Source organism: Thamnophis elegans, chromosome 10, assembly GCF_009769535.1.
Source record: "Thamnophis elegans isolate rThaEle1 chromosome 10, rThaEle1.pri, whole genome shotgun sequence".
NCBI lineage: Eukaryota > Metazoa > Chordata > Lepidosauria > Squamata > Colubridae > Thamnophis > Thamnophis elegans.
In genome coordinates this window covers 40,759,200-40,778,954 of record NC_045550.1, presented here as the reverse complement: position 1 = coordinate 40,778,954, position 19,755 = coordinate 40,759,200, and the positions used below count along the sequence as shown (strand labels likewise).

The 19,755-nt window shown below is 34.9% G+C and overlaps 1 protein-coding gene across 1 annotated transcript in view; it reads left to right on the top strand.

The window, feature by feature from the left end:
- ATR (ATR serine/threonine kinase) overlaps window positions 1-19,755 on the top strand; it is a 62,680-nt gene that overhangs the window by 7,812 nt on the left and 35,113 nt on the right. Inside the window, exons 7-21 of the mRNA XM_032225088.1 lie at window positions 339-562; window positions 1,157-1,309; window positions 2,341-2,539; window positions 3,754-4,010; window positions 10,533-10,723; window positions 10,807-10,907; window positions 11,162-11,333; window positions 11,960-12,130; window positions 13,459-13,653; window positions 14,081-14,266; window positions 15,612-15,704; window positions 16,713-16,843; window positions 17,005-17,148; window positions 17,612-17,705; window positions 19,040-19,165. Of these exons, the coding sequence (XP_032080979.1) occupies window positions 339-562; window positions 1,157-1,309; window positions 2,341-2,539; window positions 3,754-4,010; window positions 10,533-10,723; window positions 10,807-10,907; window positions 11,162-11,333; window positions 11,960-12,130; window positions 13,459-13,653; window positions 14,081-14,266; window positions 15,612-15,704; window positions 16,713-16,843; window positions 17,005-17,148; window positions 17,612-17,705; window positions 19,040-19,165 (2,437 nt within the window). The remainder of the gene's footprint in view (window positions 1-338; window positions 563-1,156; window positions 1,310-2,340; window positions 2,540-3,753; window positions 4,011-10,532; window positions 10,724-10,806; window positions 10,908-11,161; window positions 11,334-11,959; window positions 12,131-13,458; window positions 13,654-14,080; window positions 14,267-15,611; window positions 15,705-16,712; window positions 16,844-17,004; window positions 17,149-17,611; window positions 17,706-19,039; window positions 19,166-19,755) is intronic.

Sequence of the window (19,755 nt, the reverse complement as noted above, 5' to 3'; positions counted from 1 at the left end):
TGTGCGTGATAGGGTGCACGCTCATGCTTTTGACACCTGAGGTGACAAAGGTTCACCATCACTGAGCTAGGGGCTCTCTAGAAACTTGCCCACTGCTTACTGTGAGGCCAGCATTTCATTTTGAAAACGAGCATGATGTAGTAGTGGTCTTCCTTCTATGGTGTCAAGAAATGTATAACTTGATAGAAATAGTGTTTTTAAAGATCTTGATAAACTGTAGATATGATCAGGTGGTTTGCTGAGTCAGACAGTTTTTGAACTCCATTTCTTAGGAATGGGAAAAAAATGTTACTCATTAAACTCTTTCACTGACCAGTTATATTTTTCTTTCTTAACAGTGTAGATCATCAAGTTGTTCAAGTATGTAATTTATTTGGTCATGACAATGGTAATGCTTCAGAATCAAGAGAACACATCCAGTTAATATGGGTTTCTTCAGAATTTATCATGAGAGCAATTAGAATTTGTTGGAAGCTTCTGGATAGTGCTTCACTGATAACTGACCTGGAGCCAGTGATTCAAAAAGTGGTGAAAATAATTGATGCCTTCCTTTATATGCAAGGTAAGACTTCTTTTTTAAATACCTTAATAAGCAAAAATAGTCATATTGATGATGGAAATAGGGCAGCTTCCGGAGCTGCTGCTTTTGCAACATATTTGCATGGTATTGAATTTCCAAGAACATCATGCGGCAAATTTAAAAAGACAGGAAAAGGAAAGTGTAACAAAGTATTCAAGCCATGTCTGTACCAAGTCTTGGATGGTACAGGTTACTAGAAGCATTGTGGCACATTATAATGCCTTCCCATTAGGCCATAGAAAACAAGAACGGCAAACCATTTCCATATTGCCATACTGGTGCCAGAACCCTTACATTCATGAATTCAGCTAATTATCAAAAGTCAAACTTGACTTGAGGGAGGCTTTACCTTAATTCTCCCAATAGCTTGACTTATTGGAGCATAACATTAATTCAGTATCTGATAAAATCCAATTTACATATCCTCAGAATTTCAAACGTGATCATCATTTTTAATGTCAATATAAAACTTGTCTCTCCACAAAGTTAAAATGACCTGATGCTGTTCTCTTGTTAATGTATATACTTTTTGTAAGTCATCTCAGTAAAAGTGTGTACATTTCTACCACCTAAAAGTTAAATTCCAGTTTAACGATGAAGTGTTTGACAACTTGTTTGGAATACTATCTTTGCCATGGATTTCCAGCCATTTAGATGACTTCCCATCCATGCTTCCTGGTCTTAATTTGGATCTTTTTGCTTTGAGTAAACATCTGGCAAGCCATTTTAGTAAGTAAACAATTCTTATCATATTTATTTTTCATGTTTTTATTGTTCTGTCTGTTTCCTTAGTGTCTTAAGATATGATTTTTACAAACTGCTTTTATTTAATCTAAATATTATTTAAATATTTTGCTCTAAAGATTCCTTTCCACTTTTAAAAATCATGATGGCCCCCCACAAGAGCTTTTGGCTATATGAATTATACTGATATTTACTATATTAAATATTAAAATCAATTCATTCATTGAACTGTTATTCATTTAATCATGTAAAAATAATATCAAATCCATTGGCTATTAACAAATGTTTTTCTTGAAAAAAACCCTGTAACAAATAAAAATATTAAAATATTTGAATTTTTTCCCCACATTTGGCAAATAATTTTGACTTCTCAGACCCCTAAGAGGATATCGGGGCACCTGTAGGGGTACTTGGACTATATTTAAGAAAACTAATCTAAAAGGTCCTTTACCTGTCACTTGGAAGTTATGAACGTTTTTAGGCAATTCTTTTAAATATAGTATTTCAAAGTCAGGATGCCACAAATAAGGCCTGATCTTGGATCAACATCAGATATGCCTGTGAATGATGGAGATGTAATCTAAACAACCAAAAGTTAATGCTATTCAATAAGTTACATATTGAGAAATATTTAGAAAATATTTATTTCTAGTATGAATGCAGAATTAAAAGCCCGAAAATTGCAGAAAGTACACTGATATAATATGTTTTATTTGTCTCTCTGTATAGTTTAAATTAAGACAGAGTGTTATTTTCTTTTAACCCCCGAAATAAACACTTGGCCTTATTTTTGGGAAGGTCTTACTATTTTTGAGGTGCAGGAGGCAGCGAGTGTGGTCACCTCAGGGCTGCTGCTGCATTGCAATTTCAGGGAGGGGTTATTCTCTGGGGAGATCTTATTTTCAGGGAAATAAGGTATGTCGTGGTCTATAATTTTCATTGATTCAGGGGGTAGAGAGAGTATGTTTGCAAGAATCAACATTAAATTCATTGGTTTTCTTTATCTTTCCTTTTAGCACCAGAAATTCGTTCAAATTGTGTGTTCCTTCTTTCTCTGCTTCCAAAGAGATTGCATCTGAACTGGAGGAATACTGTGTATGAGCACACACTTCAGAGTCCCCATGAAGCTGTCAAAACTAGTTGTATTAAAGGCTTTCCTATTTTGCTTCACCAGTTAGGCATAGAAGTCTGCGCCACATTGCCCACATGTCTTTTGTATGTATTATTTGATAATACCAAATAAAATTGTGGTGAAGAATGTTTTGGTAAATACAATAAGATATGATGAAAATAGTAGCTGAAGAATGGCCATATTACAGGTTCCTTTCGAAGACATGCAGTTTTAAACTACTATGAGGACTAGGGAGAGGAACTGGACTCTAGGCCTCTTGCCAATATTTATTGTTCAGAGAAGATGATATTCCTATTTAGATTTACTATAGGATCTATATATCATTTTGGGAAAATAGTCTGAGAAATCACGTGGACAGATTTGCATTGGCTTCTGATAGCATAGCTGATTTCTATTTTTTTATGCTAATTTGTTTTGAGTTATGGGTAAAAATACCAAGTCTCTATTCTATTCTCCAATACTTTTGATAGCTATGACAAGCGAGGTTTTCTCTCATCTTTTCTGATAAAAGCTAGATAAGCTACAGTAATTTTTTATTAAATTATTTGTCACCTCATTTATCTATTATTTTGATTTCAAAAAGGGAATATAAAGAAATAATTTTTAAAAATGAATCTTCCAAGGAATTTTCTAAGGGAAGGGTTCTGCAGGCTTAAGAAATTGAAGAGGAAGGATTTGTTAAAATTTAAAATCCAGCATGTACGTGTAACAGGCATATGCTTAAGAGAATAATATACATTACTATATATATGCATTTGTATTGGCAGACAAACCTATCTGTAGCCTGTAATTGTTGCCAGAACCTTGTAGTCTAACTAGGAAACTATAACTATTGCTTTTTAAACAAGTAAAAATACAGAAACCAACATTAGACTAAGATGTCATATAGAACACACAGTGTTCTGAATCAGTGGTTCTCAACCTTTTCTTCACTGCAGATCCCCCTTTAAATACCTTTTGTGGCCATAGACCACCAAGACTTAACTCAAGATTTAAATCATAACATAAATCATTTCTTCAAGCCTTCAGGGACCCTCTGTGATATTGTGGGTCCCCAGGGGTCCGAGGAACACAAGTTGAGAACCATTGTCCTTAATCAGTGCTTAATATATTTGAAGGCTGTTAGTTTTCTAGTTCAGATGTTTCAGGAAACTATGGTTGAGGAAAAAGGGAGCAAAAGCACTGCATAATATTTCTACATGTTCTGACTGAACAAGTTAGGTTTAATGATTTGAAAACTCTCGACATACAGTCATACAGAAAATTACAACTGAAACTTGTTTTAATTTTATTCCAGAGATCACATACGGGACGAATCTTTACTAGTTCAGAAGGCTTATGCTGGTATCATTGGAGATCTAGCTTGTTGTCTTTCTGGCAGCTTTAATTTAAGGCCACCCTCAGCTGAACTTAGTAACCAGTTGAAAATTAACAATATCCTCTGTAGCAGATTTATTGTTACTTCTCAAGGAGAAAAGCATACAGTGAAAGCTGATGTGTTTAAACCTTTTTTATATCTTCTTGAAAACAATATACCTAGCCCAGTAAAGCTTGGTAAGTTACTTAAAACATACTTTTATTGTTTTTTTTTCCTAACTTAATGTCATTTTATGCATACTTCCTTCTTTAATAAGCAAGAATTTATAGAATGGGAGAGGTCCTGTTTAGTATTATAATCAACCATGTTTGCTATACAGAGTCTGACTCCATCACCCCACCCTATTTTTTGCATTCCTTATACAGTAATAATCATTCTGTTGGCATAGAACATTCCTCGATAGGCTATGTTTGGGGTGTGGATGAGTTTACACTTTCAGCTTTTTTTCTATGTTTACTTCTGTAAACCCTAAATTTTTCCCAGGCATCCTAATACTTGTACTCTTTTCCAGCATCCTTGTTTTGGCTAAATCAGCACTTTAGTATGTCCGAGGTGTTGCTCGATGATAGAGCATATGCTTTATTTTCAAGATGCCCCAACTTCAATCTCCAGAGTCTCCAAACACAAAAAGTAAAACAGCCTGAAATCTGGGAGAGAGTGTAAGAGCCCCCCCCCCCCAATTCCTTTTCCTGTAGGGGAGGATTTATTTTATAAAAATAAAAATTGCTTAAACAAAAGTTGGTAATTTTCTAAATCTTAGATACTTACTTATGTGTCTATACTTGTTTTGTTTTATCAAAGTTCGCCAACTTTTCTAGCTTTGTGGACCAGCGGGATGGGCGGAGAGGAGGAGGTGGTTCTATGGACATGCTCACCTGTCACTTCTGTGGGTTGGTTCTGAACAACTCACAGCTCAGTAGTGGGCTGCGGCTTAGGGCTTGGTGAACCTTGATATATATAATTCTAAGGAGTCTTGTATGCAGTTTCATTTTTCTTCCCCCCACTTTTTTTAGCAGAAGAGTTGAATTGCTTACATCCATTTACATTAAAATGTCTAATTAACCCTGTTTTTCACTGCTTTCTCAAATTTAGAGGAAAATCTTCAGCCTGACCACCCAAGAGTTTTGACAAATTTTGTGACTGGCTGGCTTGTTTGGATCTTTCAGCCAAGCACTTGTTGCCTTTTTTTTTAGAGAGCCAGTGTGGTATAGCAATTAGAGCAGCAATTAGAGCAGGGAGACCCAGATTTTAGTCTTCCCTTAGGTACATAAGCCAAAGGAGTCATCTTGGGCCAGGCACTCCCTCTCAGTTCTAATCAGTGCAGTTGGCTGATAAACAAAACCCTTGTTTCCTCATACATTGATTATTGCACTGTAAGAACTAAGTGAGGGCAGTGCAAAACAAGTGAACATGCAATCATGTACGACAAATGTTAAGAAAATCAATAGTTTGCTTCCTTCATATGCTGCTGCAAAGACTTCAGCATTTCTAAGTTTCTTAGTCCTTGTTACCAACTGGCTGCTGCTTACCACTTAGCCTTTGACTGTACATTGGATTCTATGTCCATTTTTTCCATATCACCAGTTGCATACTACACAAGGCAAATTATCCTGCTCTTCCTTTCACATGCAGCCTTCTCTCCAATTCACAAACACAAACCTCCCTCTCAACCCAGACCACCACATCCAAATGCAGAAGAACCTCTTTTTATGGTTGAAAAAGAGCTGTATTAATATCTTAGTGGAGGGAAGAAAAGAAAACTGAAGGCGGGCTTACACCACGGGTGTCAAACTTGTGTTATTATGTGACAGATTTTGCCTTTTTTTCCCTTTGCTTAACCAAGCGTGCACCCGAATAGCACGTGAGAAATCCAGCCGAGGGGCCATGAGTTTCACAGCCCTGGCTTACACTGACTCCTAGGAGACTGTCTTTCCACAGCATGGCAAAAGATATCATATTTGTTACTTGCAAAAAGTTTTTTTTAATTTTTCCTTTCAAATTCATTCTTAAATATACATTCTTATAATTGCTGTTTAACATTTGTCAATTCATATCATTTTTCCACCTGTATGTTTACATTTTCATATTTTCTTATTTCCCCTCCCCCTAATTTAATCATGTGTCATCTGAGATATTTATTTCATGTTTTGTTCCTTTTTCTTTCTATTTATATCTTTTTTCAATCCGCTCATAAAATCGCCCTCATGTCCTGTAGTACACTGATTCCTCTTTATCCTTTATTCTCAATGTCAACTTGTCCATTTCTGCACAATCTAATACCTTCTTTATTACCTCTCCTTCCGATGGGATTTTGTCTGCTTTCCAATTTTGTGCAAATACAATTCTAGCTGCTGTTATTATTTGTATAATCAAATATGAATCTTTATTATATTTCTCTGGTAGAATACTCAATAAGAATACCTCTGGCTTAAACTCTATGGGCTGATGTATCATTTTCTTTAACCATGTTTGTATTTTAACCCAATAGCTTTTTTTATCCCTACATGTCCACCGCATATGATAATATGTCCCTGGCAATTGGTGACATTTTCAACATTTAGCTGATTTATCCTCAAACATTTTATATGCTCTTTGTATGCGGTCGCCATTGTCAATTTATAGTTCTTTTCCCATAGTTGTTGCCATTTTTCTAGTTCTATTTTATATCCAAAGTTTTTTGCCCATCTTATCATTGTTTCTTTAACCTCTTCTTCTTCTAAATTCTAAGTAAATAACTATACAAATTTTAATCATTTTTTCATCGGTTCGCATGAGTATCCCATCTAATTCTGAATCTTCCATATTAAAACCATACTCTTTAACAACTTTCTCATATCTTGTTTATATTTGCATTTGTTTAAACCATCCTATATCAATCCCTTGTTCTTCTAATTCTTCTGTTTTAGTTCTCCCTGTGCTGTTAGTATATCTTTGTTCCTAATAACCTTTTTCATAGTACTAATATTTGGATGTGTCAAAGCTTCCACCGTTGAAAGCCACATTGGTACTTCCATATAGTGCTTTTCTTTTACTTAACCACTTCTTATATAGTGCCTCTGAAAATAACCATGTATTCTATTTTTCCATACCACAATAGCAATAGCAGTAGCAGTAGACTTATATACCACTTCATAGGGCTTTCAGCCCTCTCTAAGCGGTTTACAGAGAGTCAGCATATTGCCCCCAACAATCTGGGTCCTCATTTTACCCACCTCGGAAGGATGGAAGGCTGAGTCAACCCTGAGCCGGTGAGATTTGAACCGCTGAACTGCTGATCTAGCAGTAGCCTGCAGTGCTGCATTTAACCACTGCGCCACCTTGGATGCATGCCAACCCAGTTGCATATTGTGTTCCTCCAAGGATAAAAACCTTGCATTTCTTAATAATATCAATTATTTTATCCACATTAGAGCTGCTGCTTGATAATATAATTCCCAATTCGGTACACCAAATCCACCTCTAATCCTTGAATCTTGTAACATTCTTATATTAATTCTCGCTTTCTTTCCTTGCCAAATATATTTTCCTATTATTTTATTTAGTTTTTCGAAGTACTTTTTTTCCAGTTTTATTGGTATTGTTTGGAATAAAAATAATATTCTCGGTAATATATTCATCTTAATTACTGCTTTTCTTCCCATTAGTGATAGCTGTAAAATTTTCCATTTCTCTATATGAATTTGAATTTGATTTCTTAATTTATAGTAATTATCTTCCTTAATAGTTACGGATCTCGAAGTCAACTGTATTCCCAAATTTCACTCATTTTACTATTTGAATAGCTAATTACTCCATTATTTCTCTTTTCTGTTTTTCTGTTATGTTTTTCACTAAAATTTTTGTTTTATCTTTATTAATTTTCAATCCTGACACTCCTCCATACTCTTCTATTTGTTCTAGTAGTTTTGGACCTGTTTCTATTGGATCTTCAATAATGAATACTAAGTCATCTGCAAATGCTTGCAATTTATATTCTTCTTTTTTAACTTTCATTCCCTTTATATATTTATCTTGCCTTATCTTTCTGTTCAAAACTTCTAGTGTCAATATAAATAATAATGGAGATAGTGGACACCCTTGCCTAGTTCCTTTTCTAATCAGCACTTTTTCTGTCATATCTCCATTTACTATCACTTTAGCCTGTTGTTCTTTATAGATAGTTTTAACCATATTTATGAATCCCTCTCCAAAATCCATCATTTGTAGTTGCATTATCATAACTTGCCAATTTACATTATCAAAAGCTTTCTGTGCATCCAAAAATAGCAATGCCATTTGTTTCCCAGGATGTGCTTCATAATATTTTAATGCATTCAATATAATCTTTTTATTGCTTCTATTACTTCCATCAATGTTATTCTCTCTTCTAGTGCCTTTTTAAGTTCTGGAATCTTAGGTATTTCTGCGTTCTCTAAATATTGTTTTATCTTTTCTTCTGCTGCTATGTCTTGCTGGTATAATTTCTTATAATATTTTCTACTATTTTTTCCTTTTTCTTCTTTTGATAACAACTATTACCTTCTTAGTCTGATATTTTTTTTCTTTCTCTTTTTTTCATCTTGTATGCAAACTATCGTCCTGGTTTATTTGCGTTTTCAAAGAAATTTTGTCTTGTCTTATTTATTTGCCACTTCTTCCTTTTCCATTAAATTCAATTTGTAATTTTCTAGGTCCATCAAATTTTTAATTTTAGCATTTTGTGGGTTTCTTTGTAATTCTATTTCAGTCCCCTGTATTCCTCCTCTTTCTTCTTTCGTATTTGTCTGTTTTGTTTGTTTGTTTTTCCTAGATAAGTCATTACTAGACCTTTGGTATATTCCTTGCTGGTATCCCACACATTCTGTAAGGATGTGTCTTCCTTCTTATTCTCTTAAAAAAAAATAATTCTTTTTCCAAATATTACTGAAATTCTTTTTCATTTAATAGATTTTGATTTAATGTCCATCTCATTTTTTTCTCTGACCTTTCCATGGCATTATTATTGAATTGTCTGCCCATATACTTGTTTCTATATCAATCTTTTGTATTTTAGCTATTAGATCTATTGTTGTCCAAATCATGTCTATTCTTGGCCATGACCTATGTGTATTTGAGTAAAATGTATATTGTTTTTCTCTCAAGTACATACATCTTGTAGACTTAATTCTTCCATCATTGTAAATAATGTTTTAGGCAGTGTTCTCCTTAACTTCATATTCAACTTTTCAGTTTTATAATCCAACTCATTATTTACTATCACATTAAAGTCCCCTAATACATATATATATATATTTCTTCATATTCATATTCTATTATATTTTTGTGGAGTTTTCCATAAAATTCTTCTTAATTTTGCAATGTCCCTGAGATCGGCAAGACATATTCTTCCTGTTCACCGTCTCTGCGGGATGGTTTAGGTCCGATTGGACTACCCAGTGGCAAAAGTATCAGCTGTGGTCTCGGAGCATCGAGACCGCACATCCATATCGTTGTGACGTTGGCCCCTCCCTCAAGATCTTATTTACAATCACATTAAAGTTCCCTAATATATATAATTTTTCATATTTATATTCTATTATCTTTTTGTGGAGTTTTCCATAGAATTCTTCTTGATTCTCATTTGGCGTGTATATCGCCACCATCAATATTTTTTTTTATTATTCATTATTATTCCCACTAATAATAGTCTTCCTTCTTCATCTTCAAATATTTGTTTTGATTGTATTGATTTTTTCATATACAATGCCACACCTTTTTTGCTTTGATCTGCAAGTGTCATATACAGCTCCCCCAATTTCGGGTAATCCAAATATTTTTGTGTTGTTTTTTAATATGTACTTCTTGCAGGCATATTATATATAATTTCAATTTTTCTCATTTATTAAACATCCTTTTTTATGCTTGATTTTAGTCCATTTATATTTAATGAAATTATTTTTATTTCTTCTATGTCTTAATTATTTGTCATTTTAGTTGATCTAGTCACTCTCATCTCCATTTGTTCTTTCATCTCTTTTGTTCTTGCTCCTTCTCTTAACGCCCTTTCTTCTTGTTCTTTGGCTAGTTCTCTCTTTTCTTTCTCTTCTTGTAGGCCATTCATTCTTCTGTACCAAAAGGTTAATAGAAATGGTTATTCGCAAAATGTGATGTATGGAGGGTTTCTGATTTCAAAAATCAGCCATTGCCAATTAAGATCAGCAATTTCCACAGTAATACTGAGGTCTCCAAAATGAGTTTTGGCAGTACAAGAGATGTGGCCGCCTTTCCATATAATCAATACTGCTGTTGCAGGAACAATAACAACCTGAGTTGTTGTTTGGAGTGAATCAAATTCCACTGCCACCTTCTCCCCCACCTCCTCCCATAAGAACAATTTGTGGTTCTGCTCTTCATATAAAGATTTAGTCACAGAAAGTGAAAGGGCAGTATGTCTTTGCCTCGAAATATAATACAGGGAGAAGTAGGGAGACCTGATGCTGCATGTTGACTCTGGGAATTTCTGGGTGAAAAATAAATGTGATGGTACAATATGGTCAGCTTAACATTTAACATTATGAATTTATTATCTGGGTTTGGAGACCTAAACCTCAAGAAATAAATTATAGGTTAACCTGATAAACAGAAATGAATTTTACTTAATCCTTTTATGAATAATATTTTGTTTAAAAGTGATATTGAAAAAATGGAATGTGCTATTTCTCTTTTATGTCCTTTTTTAGATTTAATAAAGAATATTCCTCTATTGTGCAAACATTTGGACTTCAGAAATGATACATTGAATGTAAAAACTGTTGTTGGAGCTTTCTTAAAGCTTTTGGAAGATCCAGATAAAGATGTAAGAGTGGCCTTTAGTAATCGCATCAAATATATATTAAATGCTTCAGACTCTGAGGAAGAATTCATCAAAGAGGTGAATTTATTGTGTACTTAGAGACAGCAAAGCATTAAGTTGTATTTGCAGCAATCACTATAATACTTTATTTTCTCCTTCAGCTGTTTGTTTCCAGAATGAAAGAGGCTTATACGAATGCAAAAATGTCCAGGAATAATGAGTTGAAAGATACACTGATTCTTACTACAGGAGATATTGGAAGGTAATGCTTCTTAATAGATTTCTTTTGCTGCATTTATAAATATTTTACCCGAAGAAGACCTTACATGGAAAATGGTTAATTATTGATAGTATTTACTGAATAAAAGCAATCTCACTTTAGTTGCTAAGAAAATGAAATGTTTAGCTGTTATATTTGTTTATGGATAAGTTTGTATGTTTTGTTTTCCCGTGTATTATCTTGTATGTTAATATTACATTTCCTTGATGTTGATTATTATTATTATCCTCTATTAGGTCAGCAACAGGAGATTTGGTACGCTTTGCACTGTTGCACCTACTGCATTGTTTATTATCCAAGTCAGCATCTGTGGCAGGATCAGCATATACAGAAATCAGAATGCTAGCTTCTGCCAAGTCTGTAAAACTGCAGGCTTTTTTCAGTCAGTACAAGAAACCCATCTGTCAGGTGAGGACAACATGATCATATTGACTAAGTGGAATAATTTTGTATCCGTCATAAAAGAACCTGGAGTCATTAATTGAAGCTCAATTGTGGAAGTTTTAGAATGCAAGGCAGTGCTGCCCTGGGATATGATGATAGCTACTTTTTTAGATGGCTTAAATGATAGTTAGAATTAGGGGAGGAGGGGATATACTTGCTTCAAGTATCTGATACAATTTCTATGGAGCAAGAATGGGTGGGTGCTCTTTTGTTCATATTTACTTGAAAGCTTCTGATTTGTACACTAAGAGCCCAGTATGTCTATGTACATATTTGCTTGTTTCAGAAGAAGCTCTTAAATTTTTATGATTGATAAAATTATTCTTACTCTCATCCAAAAGAATAAACAGTATTAAATTCAAGTATGTTAAACACTTTGTGTGCTTATACCATCAGTGTGAGGCTTGGTGGGCGGGACTGTTAAATGCACATTGTTTTGGTTGGGAGAGAATTTGTTGCCTGAACTATAACCCTGCAAAAGCTAAGAAAAGCTAAAATTGATGGAATGATCCGTTGATATAGTATTCCTAATTAACATTGCTTGTTTTCAACTGACTGAAATAAGAATAAATGCATTTCTCTTGGTTTAGTTTTTAGCAGAATCTCTACATTCCACTCAGATGGCCCTGCTTGCAAACACTCCACGGCAAAGCAGTGAAATGCAGAAGCAAGAGATTGTTCATCAAAGAGACATGGTTCTGGACATGTTATCTGAAATTGCTAATGTTTTTGATTTTCCAGATCTTAATCGTTTCCTTAGTGTACGTAGCAATTTAAGATTTATTAGATTTCTATATATTGGTTCATTTGGGGGGGGGGGGGATTAAACAAGGTGAAATTCCTGAATTGTGTCTCTTGTATTCTTTTCTATAGTCCATCCTGAGCTTCCATGGCTTAGGATGAACTATAATTTCAGTCTCCTTGCCCTTGTATACTGTGTTAACTATGACACCATATCTATTTCCTTTGTGGATGGGATGGAATGGAATAGAATAGAATAGAAATTTATTGATTAATTTGACTATATCAAATATATAAATATACAAATAGATACAAAGAAAACAATAGGACATGTTCATAATAAGTTTCTTTTTATGCAAGTAATGAGCATCCACGTGCTTTTATAGTTTTTCATGGCAAATATAGGAAAGCTGCTCCTTTCTCATTAAGTGAATCTTAACTAGCAATATCCCTAATCATAAATATCTCAGTGGAGCATAGCAAATGAAAAGTGTTGGGTTGGGGCAGATTTATGCAGCCTAATTGGGAATGATTCTGCACATGGATTTTAAGATATTAAGTATTCAGAATTTTTCTCTGCTGATATATAGTTGTCTAAATTAGAGTGACCTTTCAACTTGGTTTCCTCTAACTGGAGAACCAATTTGATGTAGTGGTTAAGGGATCAGACTAGAAACTGGGAAGATGTGAGTTCCAGGCCCACTTTAGGCATAAAACCAGTTGGATAACTTTAGGCCAGTCACACACTATCACAGTTATGGCTAACCTTTTTATCATCACGTGCCAAAAGCGGGGGGAGCACGGGGGTCGTTCACGCACATGCCCCCCATGCATGCGCATGTGACAACCCCCCCCCCCCGCTTTTGGCACGCGATGACACAGTAGACCTGTTTTTTTTCCTCCCCAAGCTTCAGAGGCTTTCTAGGAGCCTGGGGAGGGCAAAAACGCCCTGCCCCGCCCTCCTGAGCTGACAGGGCAACACGTGTACCCTAAGAAATGGCTCCGCATGTAGGTTCACCATCATGACAATATCAGCTTTAGGAAGAAGGTAGTGGCAAAATACATCTGGAAGCCTTGCTAACAAAACATCAGGGACTTGTCCAGGGAGTTGCCAAGAATCAAGACAGACTTGAAGGCACGCACACACAAAATTCAGTCCTCAGTGTTGTGACTTTCATTGGTCATGTTGTCTAGAGATTATGGGATTTGCACTGTGCAACGTGTAGTGTACTTGTTGGGTTAGAATGATTTAGCATTATCATTTTGAATTAGGAGTGACACTAAATTTGTACATTTACTTACATGAAGGTATAACATTCCAAAAACATCCATCTTTTTATTTTTCCAGCGGATTCTCCAAGTGCTTTTGCCTGACCTTGCTGCCAAGGCTAGTCCTGCAGCCTCTGTACTTATCCGAATGATAGCAAAACAACTAAATGTAAACCGCAGGGAGATCCTCATTAACAATTTCAAGTACATCTTCTCTCATTTAGTTTGCTTCTGTAGTAAGGATGAGCTGGAGCGAGCACTTCATTATCTTAAGGTAAGATTAAACTTTATAGAAGAAAGTTCAGAATAGTAAGATTGATCGTGTTTTGGAATGTATTGAAAATTGATTAAATGGCATGGACCCTCACTGCAATCGCAGTAAAACTCTTGGGTACTTCTAAGATATTCTAAAGATTCTCTTTGAAATAAACTTAATCTTCAAAGGGAAGAACCAAGCCTTAATCATAGCTCTCTGTTTCTTTTGGTTGCAGAACAAAAACTAATTTACAGACCAGGTTCTTCCATTGAAGGATATTATAAACATTTATTTTCCCCCTTGGAAACAGTGGTGTTTTCATTTAGCAAATTAGTGGCTCACCTGTATTTGCAGTAATGGGAATTGTTGTGCTGTAATATTTTTATGTTGTGCACATGCTTGTATAATTTTCAAGCCAATAACATTTTTCCATGGTATCTTATAGAATGAAACAGAGATAGAACTGGGAAGTTTGCTGAGACAGGATTTTCAGGGATTGCATAATGAATTATTGCTCCGATTAGGGGAGCACTATCAGCAGGTCTTCAATGGATTATCAATTCTAGCTTCATTTGCTTCAAATGATGACCCATATCAAGGACCAAAGGACATCACATCTCCTGAGCAAATGGTAAGTAGCAATACCAATTTGTAGTTTCTTCTGCCCTCTTAAGAGAGAAAGGAATAGCTCTTGTAACTTTTGTTAGGAGGAGAGCCATGTTAATCTATGGTGGCCAACAAATCAGAAGTCTGGTAGCACTTTCTGACTAATAGATATTGACATATTTATATATTTTATAAACATTTGTAACCCAGTTAACTATTTATATCTTATTATAATGAATTGCTTCTGTTCAACATTTTTGGAGACTTTCAAACCCCATGATTTTTTTTTATAAAACAGAAAAAAAATGAGATTATGATCTGTGGTTTTTATGATTAGATCAGGTAGACTATAGAAAGAAGAGTCATAATATAACTTTAGAGAAAAGAGGTATCTATACTTATAACTGGTTTAAAGAAGAAGCCACTTCTTTTTTTCTTTTGTATCTTTCTTGTCTTTTTTAAACTTTATATTTCTCCTTTATTCTTCCTTTCTGTTCCCCCCCTTCTCTTAACAACTTAGTTTGTGTTGATTTGTACTCTTCGCTTTTAAAACTTTCAGTTATATTTAAAAAAGAACAGATGACTTTCATGAATTAAAGTTGTGAGTGATGTGGTGGTTGATGCATGACTATTCAGATAGGAAGTAAAGGTCATTATTTATTAGTCACAATTGGGACCAGCAACTCAGTTGTTAAGTGAAGCAGTTGCTATGTGAAACCGTGACAGTGCTTATCATCTTACTTCAGCTTTCCTTTGCTTTATAGACCTGTAAAGGTTGCAAATGTGAGGATTGGTCATAAAGTTACTTTTCATGACTGTTGTAACTATAAATGGACACTAAATGAGGCAGTTGGTAAACAAGGACGACCTGCAATTTGTTCTGAATGTGGCCTGGTTATGTTTTTGCAAGCATTACCTGTTTGATAAACTTGAGCCAGCAATCCTAGAAGCTCTCTTGGAATTGTACATTCAGCTCACCTCCCTTTAAGCAGAGCAGAGAGCTAAATTAGCTTATGTCATGCCTCCAGGTATTTTTACCTGACTTCCATGCTTCTTCTTGGAAAGGGAATTTCTCTATTTTTATACAGCATATATCCTGTGCAGTATTTTTCGGTTAGATGGTATCTTCTGGTGGTCAGTGTACTGAAAAATACCACTCACGATATACGCTATAAAACACGAGAATTGATATTAATTTTTTAAATCCATCATCATCAGTCAGGTTGAGACTGAAAGGAAATGGAATATTTTATCTTATTTTGTAGTTTAGACTAAATGTAACTGATACGTAAGGGCTAAGTATGTTGCCAGATATTAGTACTGTATTTTAAATATTTTAAAATATCAGAATATGTTTTATTGCTATTTAGGCTGATTATTTACAACCAAAATTGCTAGGCATTCTGGCCTTTTTCAACATGCAGTTGTTGAGCTCTAGCATTGGAATTGAAGATAAGAAAATGGTGAGTAAATCCTTGGTTGAAAACAAAATAGACATGAGTACTTTTTTTCTTAGTTAGCAATGAAATCCTTGTAAAAGAATACTTGAATGTGGTATTTTCTTTCTGGCTGCTCTTGTTAATACTAATGAGGTTGGGAGAAACCCTGTAGTTATTTTTTCATTTGCTTTTAGTAATATAGAAAAACTATATTCATAATTTCTGATTATTTTTATAAAAGGGAGTCTAAATAACTGACAGAGTACATTGCCTTTGAACCCAACCTCTAGTGCACGCAAAGAATATATAATCTTATAATTAAAGATAATAATAAAAATTAAAGTCTGGTTAAAATAATTAAAAAGCTTGACTATCTGTAAAGGACTGGTTTTAATTTATAGAGAGAAGATGGAGGAATTTTTTTTTAACTCTTTTATGGATCCTGGCATTGGGGAGGAGCAGTGTTATGTTTTCCATAGCTAGTCCTGACATTCCAATCCTGTTGTTCTACTTAAAGAACTCTTAGCTTGTAATTTAAAATTTTTAATTAATTCAATTTCTATAGTTACCTTTTTCACCTTAGTGACTCAGAGCTGCTCACAACAGTCAAAACAACAGCCAAACAGATATGGGTTATAAAACTGTTTTAAAACAAAACTATAATCAGCAGCTAAATCAATCATTATTTCATGTCTAATATGATCATTGTAGAAGCCCCCCCATTACTATAGATTCTTAAGTGTGATGGCAAATCCATGTCTCCAGGCCAGCAGGATCAAAGCCAATCTATGATCTGAGGGAATGATATTTCAAAGGGCAGGCATCATGGCAGAAAGGTTTCTCTTCCTGGCTTCAGATATAGATGATGCTCTTTTGTAGTCATGTCCTATAGCATGCCTCTTCTGCTGGATGATGAAGTGGGTAGATGTAACCAGGGAGTGACAATCCCTCAAATAATGTAGTCCCTATCTATTTAGGGCTTTATAGTCATTATTACCACCTGAACTGAACCCCGAATTTTCTCAACTGTAGGCTTTAAACAGTTTGATGGCTTTAATGAAGCTTATGGGCCCTAAACATATTACTGCAGTGAGAGTGAAGATGATGACAACACTAAGGACAGGGCTGAGATATAAAGATGATTTCCCACAACTGTGTTGCAAGTAAGAAAACTACTAAAATCCTGATTTATTGTCTCTTCTTATATATAAGATTAAAAAGAAATCATTGTGGTATACCTGGCTTAAATGGATGATTTTGAAATGTCTAATTGCTGAAAAATATAAAACAATACTATATATGTTATGTTGCTTTTGTGTTTTAGGGCTTGGGATTGCTTTGTACGATGCTTGGATCAAAGTCATCTTGGGTCTCTCTTGAGTCATGTGATAGTAGCACTCTTGCCCCTCATACATGTTCAACAAAAAGAAACAGCAGCGATCTTCCATTTTCTTATAGTTGAGAACAGGTAACAAAATATTTTTAACTGTATCTTTCTGGGATTATACAAAATCTTCTTAAGATATAAATGTAATAAGTAATATTGCAAAATCACCTTTTCCTCAGTTTCAAATGCCATTAACAATATATCATAAATCCCCCAAATACAGAAAATTTACAATCGTCAATGTATGTTTCCTTGTAGAAGCAGGTTTTTTCCTTTCTCTTCTAATGTTTCTTTTGTAAATCATATCACTCTCAATTGAAAGAGGAAGAAAGAAGATTGCTGTTTTCTGAGAATGTGTGTATTACTTAATAAATCACACATGGATTTGAATAAAGGCAGACTGTCTAAAAGCTCAAGCTGTAACTTCCACAAAATTAAAAATGTATTTTTGACCATTTCCAATTTATGCGTATTTAAGCATATTGTGCATGCTTTAAAAATATTTTTTATTTAACAGTATTTGTTATTTTGCTTTATTGGTTAGGGATGCAGTCCAAGACTTCTTACATGAAATTTATTTTTTACCTGATCATCCAGAATTGAAAGAAATCCAAATAGTTCTTCAGGAATATAGAAAGGTATTACTTTTTCTATATTTTGAATACAAGTCTTTGAAAATAACATGAATTATTGTGCCTTTGATGCTGACAGAACAAAAACTTTCCTGCATGTAATTTAGTAACTGTTCTGACCCTCCCTCCGTACGGTGAGTCACGCCGACACAAGGTTACTGTTAGCCAATTTATTCACAGTAATTACTCACAGATAAGACTTTGGCAGCAACCCAGACTCCCACAGATAAGAAATATACACAACAGCTTCTCCAGCTTTAGTAAAATGGTTGTGTCCTGTAAAGGGTCTCCTCCCAAAGTCTCTTCTTATATACTCTCTTGGGAGGAGCCTAATCACAACCACCTGGGCCTGATTATCTTCTATGTCTCTGTAATTGCTGCCAGCGCTTATCTGCCCATTTTTGCCTGGTGTCCGGGATCAACTCCCTTTGCTCCTCCCCACTGCTCCAGGGCCTGATGTCAGGGAAAACTCCCTTTGGCTTTCACCGCTGCTCCATGCCTCAGGTGCCTCCTGGTGGCCAACCTGGTCCCTGCTCGGAGTCTGAACCCTGCCCAGGGTTCTCCACATCATCCAGAGCTGACTTATAGGGTTCTTCGCTATCGGAGTCTGTTGGCAGCTCCAACAGCTCCTGCTGGGCTACAACAGTAACTGTGATATTTGCTCTACCTGCATTTAATTAATTCTTTAAATTAAAAATTATTAAATGGGAAACCTACAGTTATCATTTATGTCATGAATGCATTGAAAGTCCAGGTATCTTTTATGTAGTTCTTTGTTCCTCTGTCCAAGAAAAGGAAAAAGGTAAACTGCCTTATCTCTATGTGGTCACTATAAGGTGACATTGATGGCATATTAATTAAGCTGCTTTAAATTCCTAAGAGATATGTAAAATAGAAAGCTCACCAATAAATGGTTCAATTGTTTTAATTCTGTATATTACTTGATTTCTTGTATTAAATGCTTCTTGTATAAATATTAAGGCTGTATAATGCTTTCTATTTGGGGCAAAAAATACTTTGGGCATGTGAGAATGCAAATGTATCATGTCTAAAACTCCTTAAAGCAGCCATGCCCTTTTGCAGAATCACACAGCAATCTTCTGTAGCTGTTTTATGAACCTGAAGAAATACAGTTTGGTTTGAAGTGCTCTGAAGTACTGTTATATGTACTGAAGTACTATTTAGCCAAATTAAGCACAATACAACCTGTACACTTTTTAAACATCCTCTAAATTTGCAAGTTGTGTGTTAGCATTTTCCTATAAATGCAAATATATTTTGATATATGTACTCCGCAAAATAAAGAACTTAATGAAAGTTATAACCACCATTCCATACAGGAAACTTCTAGGAGCACAGACCTGCAGACAGTGTTACAGCTCTCTATGAAAGCCATCCAACATGAAAATGTCGATGTTCGGATTCATGCTCTCACCAGTCTAAAGGAAACATTATATAAAAACCAAGTATGTAAAGCTGAGGAACTCAAAATCAGGCTGAAGTATGATATTCACTTAACTCCTAGTAAGCCTCCTGAAATTAGCGCTGCTTTTGACAACATATATATAGTTATGTGATCAAATAAACTAGTGTAGTCTCCCTGACAGACTGTTCAAAATTATAATAGTGTTGAAAAAGTAGGTTTACAACCAGCCCTCAAAAATATGGGTGTTGTACATCCCTGCAGTAATCTTCATTTGTGATCTTCACAGCCAGCTTCCAACAAGCAGTGTCAAATGGCAAAGCCAACAGTAACTCACAAGTCATGGTTACAAAATGTTCCGCTTGGCAGTAGAGTTGGTGTTTACAATTGCAGTTGTTAAGTGAGGACTACCTGTATCCCAAAACAGTTTTATGAATATAAATACACTTAATAATTTCTACAGCTCACTAGTTCTCACTACCAAAAATAGATACTGATAATGACTTAGTTTAGGCCAACAACAAAGCCAAATAGGTGGTTTCATTCCGGCAGTTTAAAGTTTGATTTAGGTATGGAAGAAGAAATCTAATAAGTTTTGCTTTGATTTTTTTCTTATAATTAAAAACAAAATTA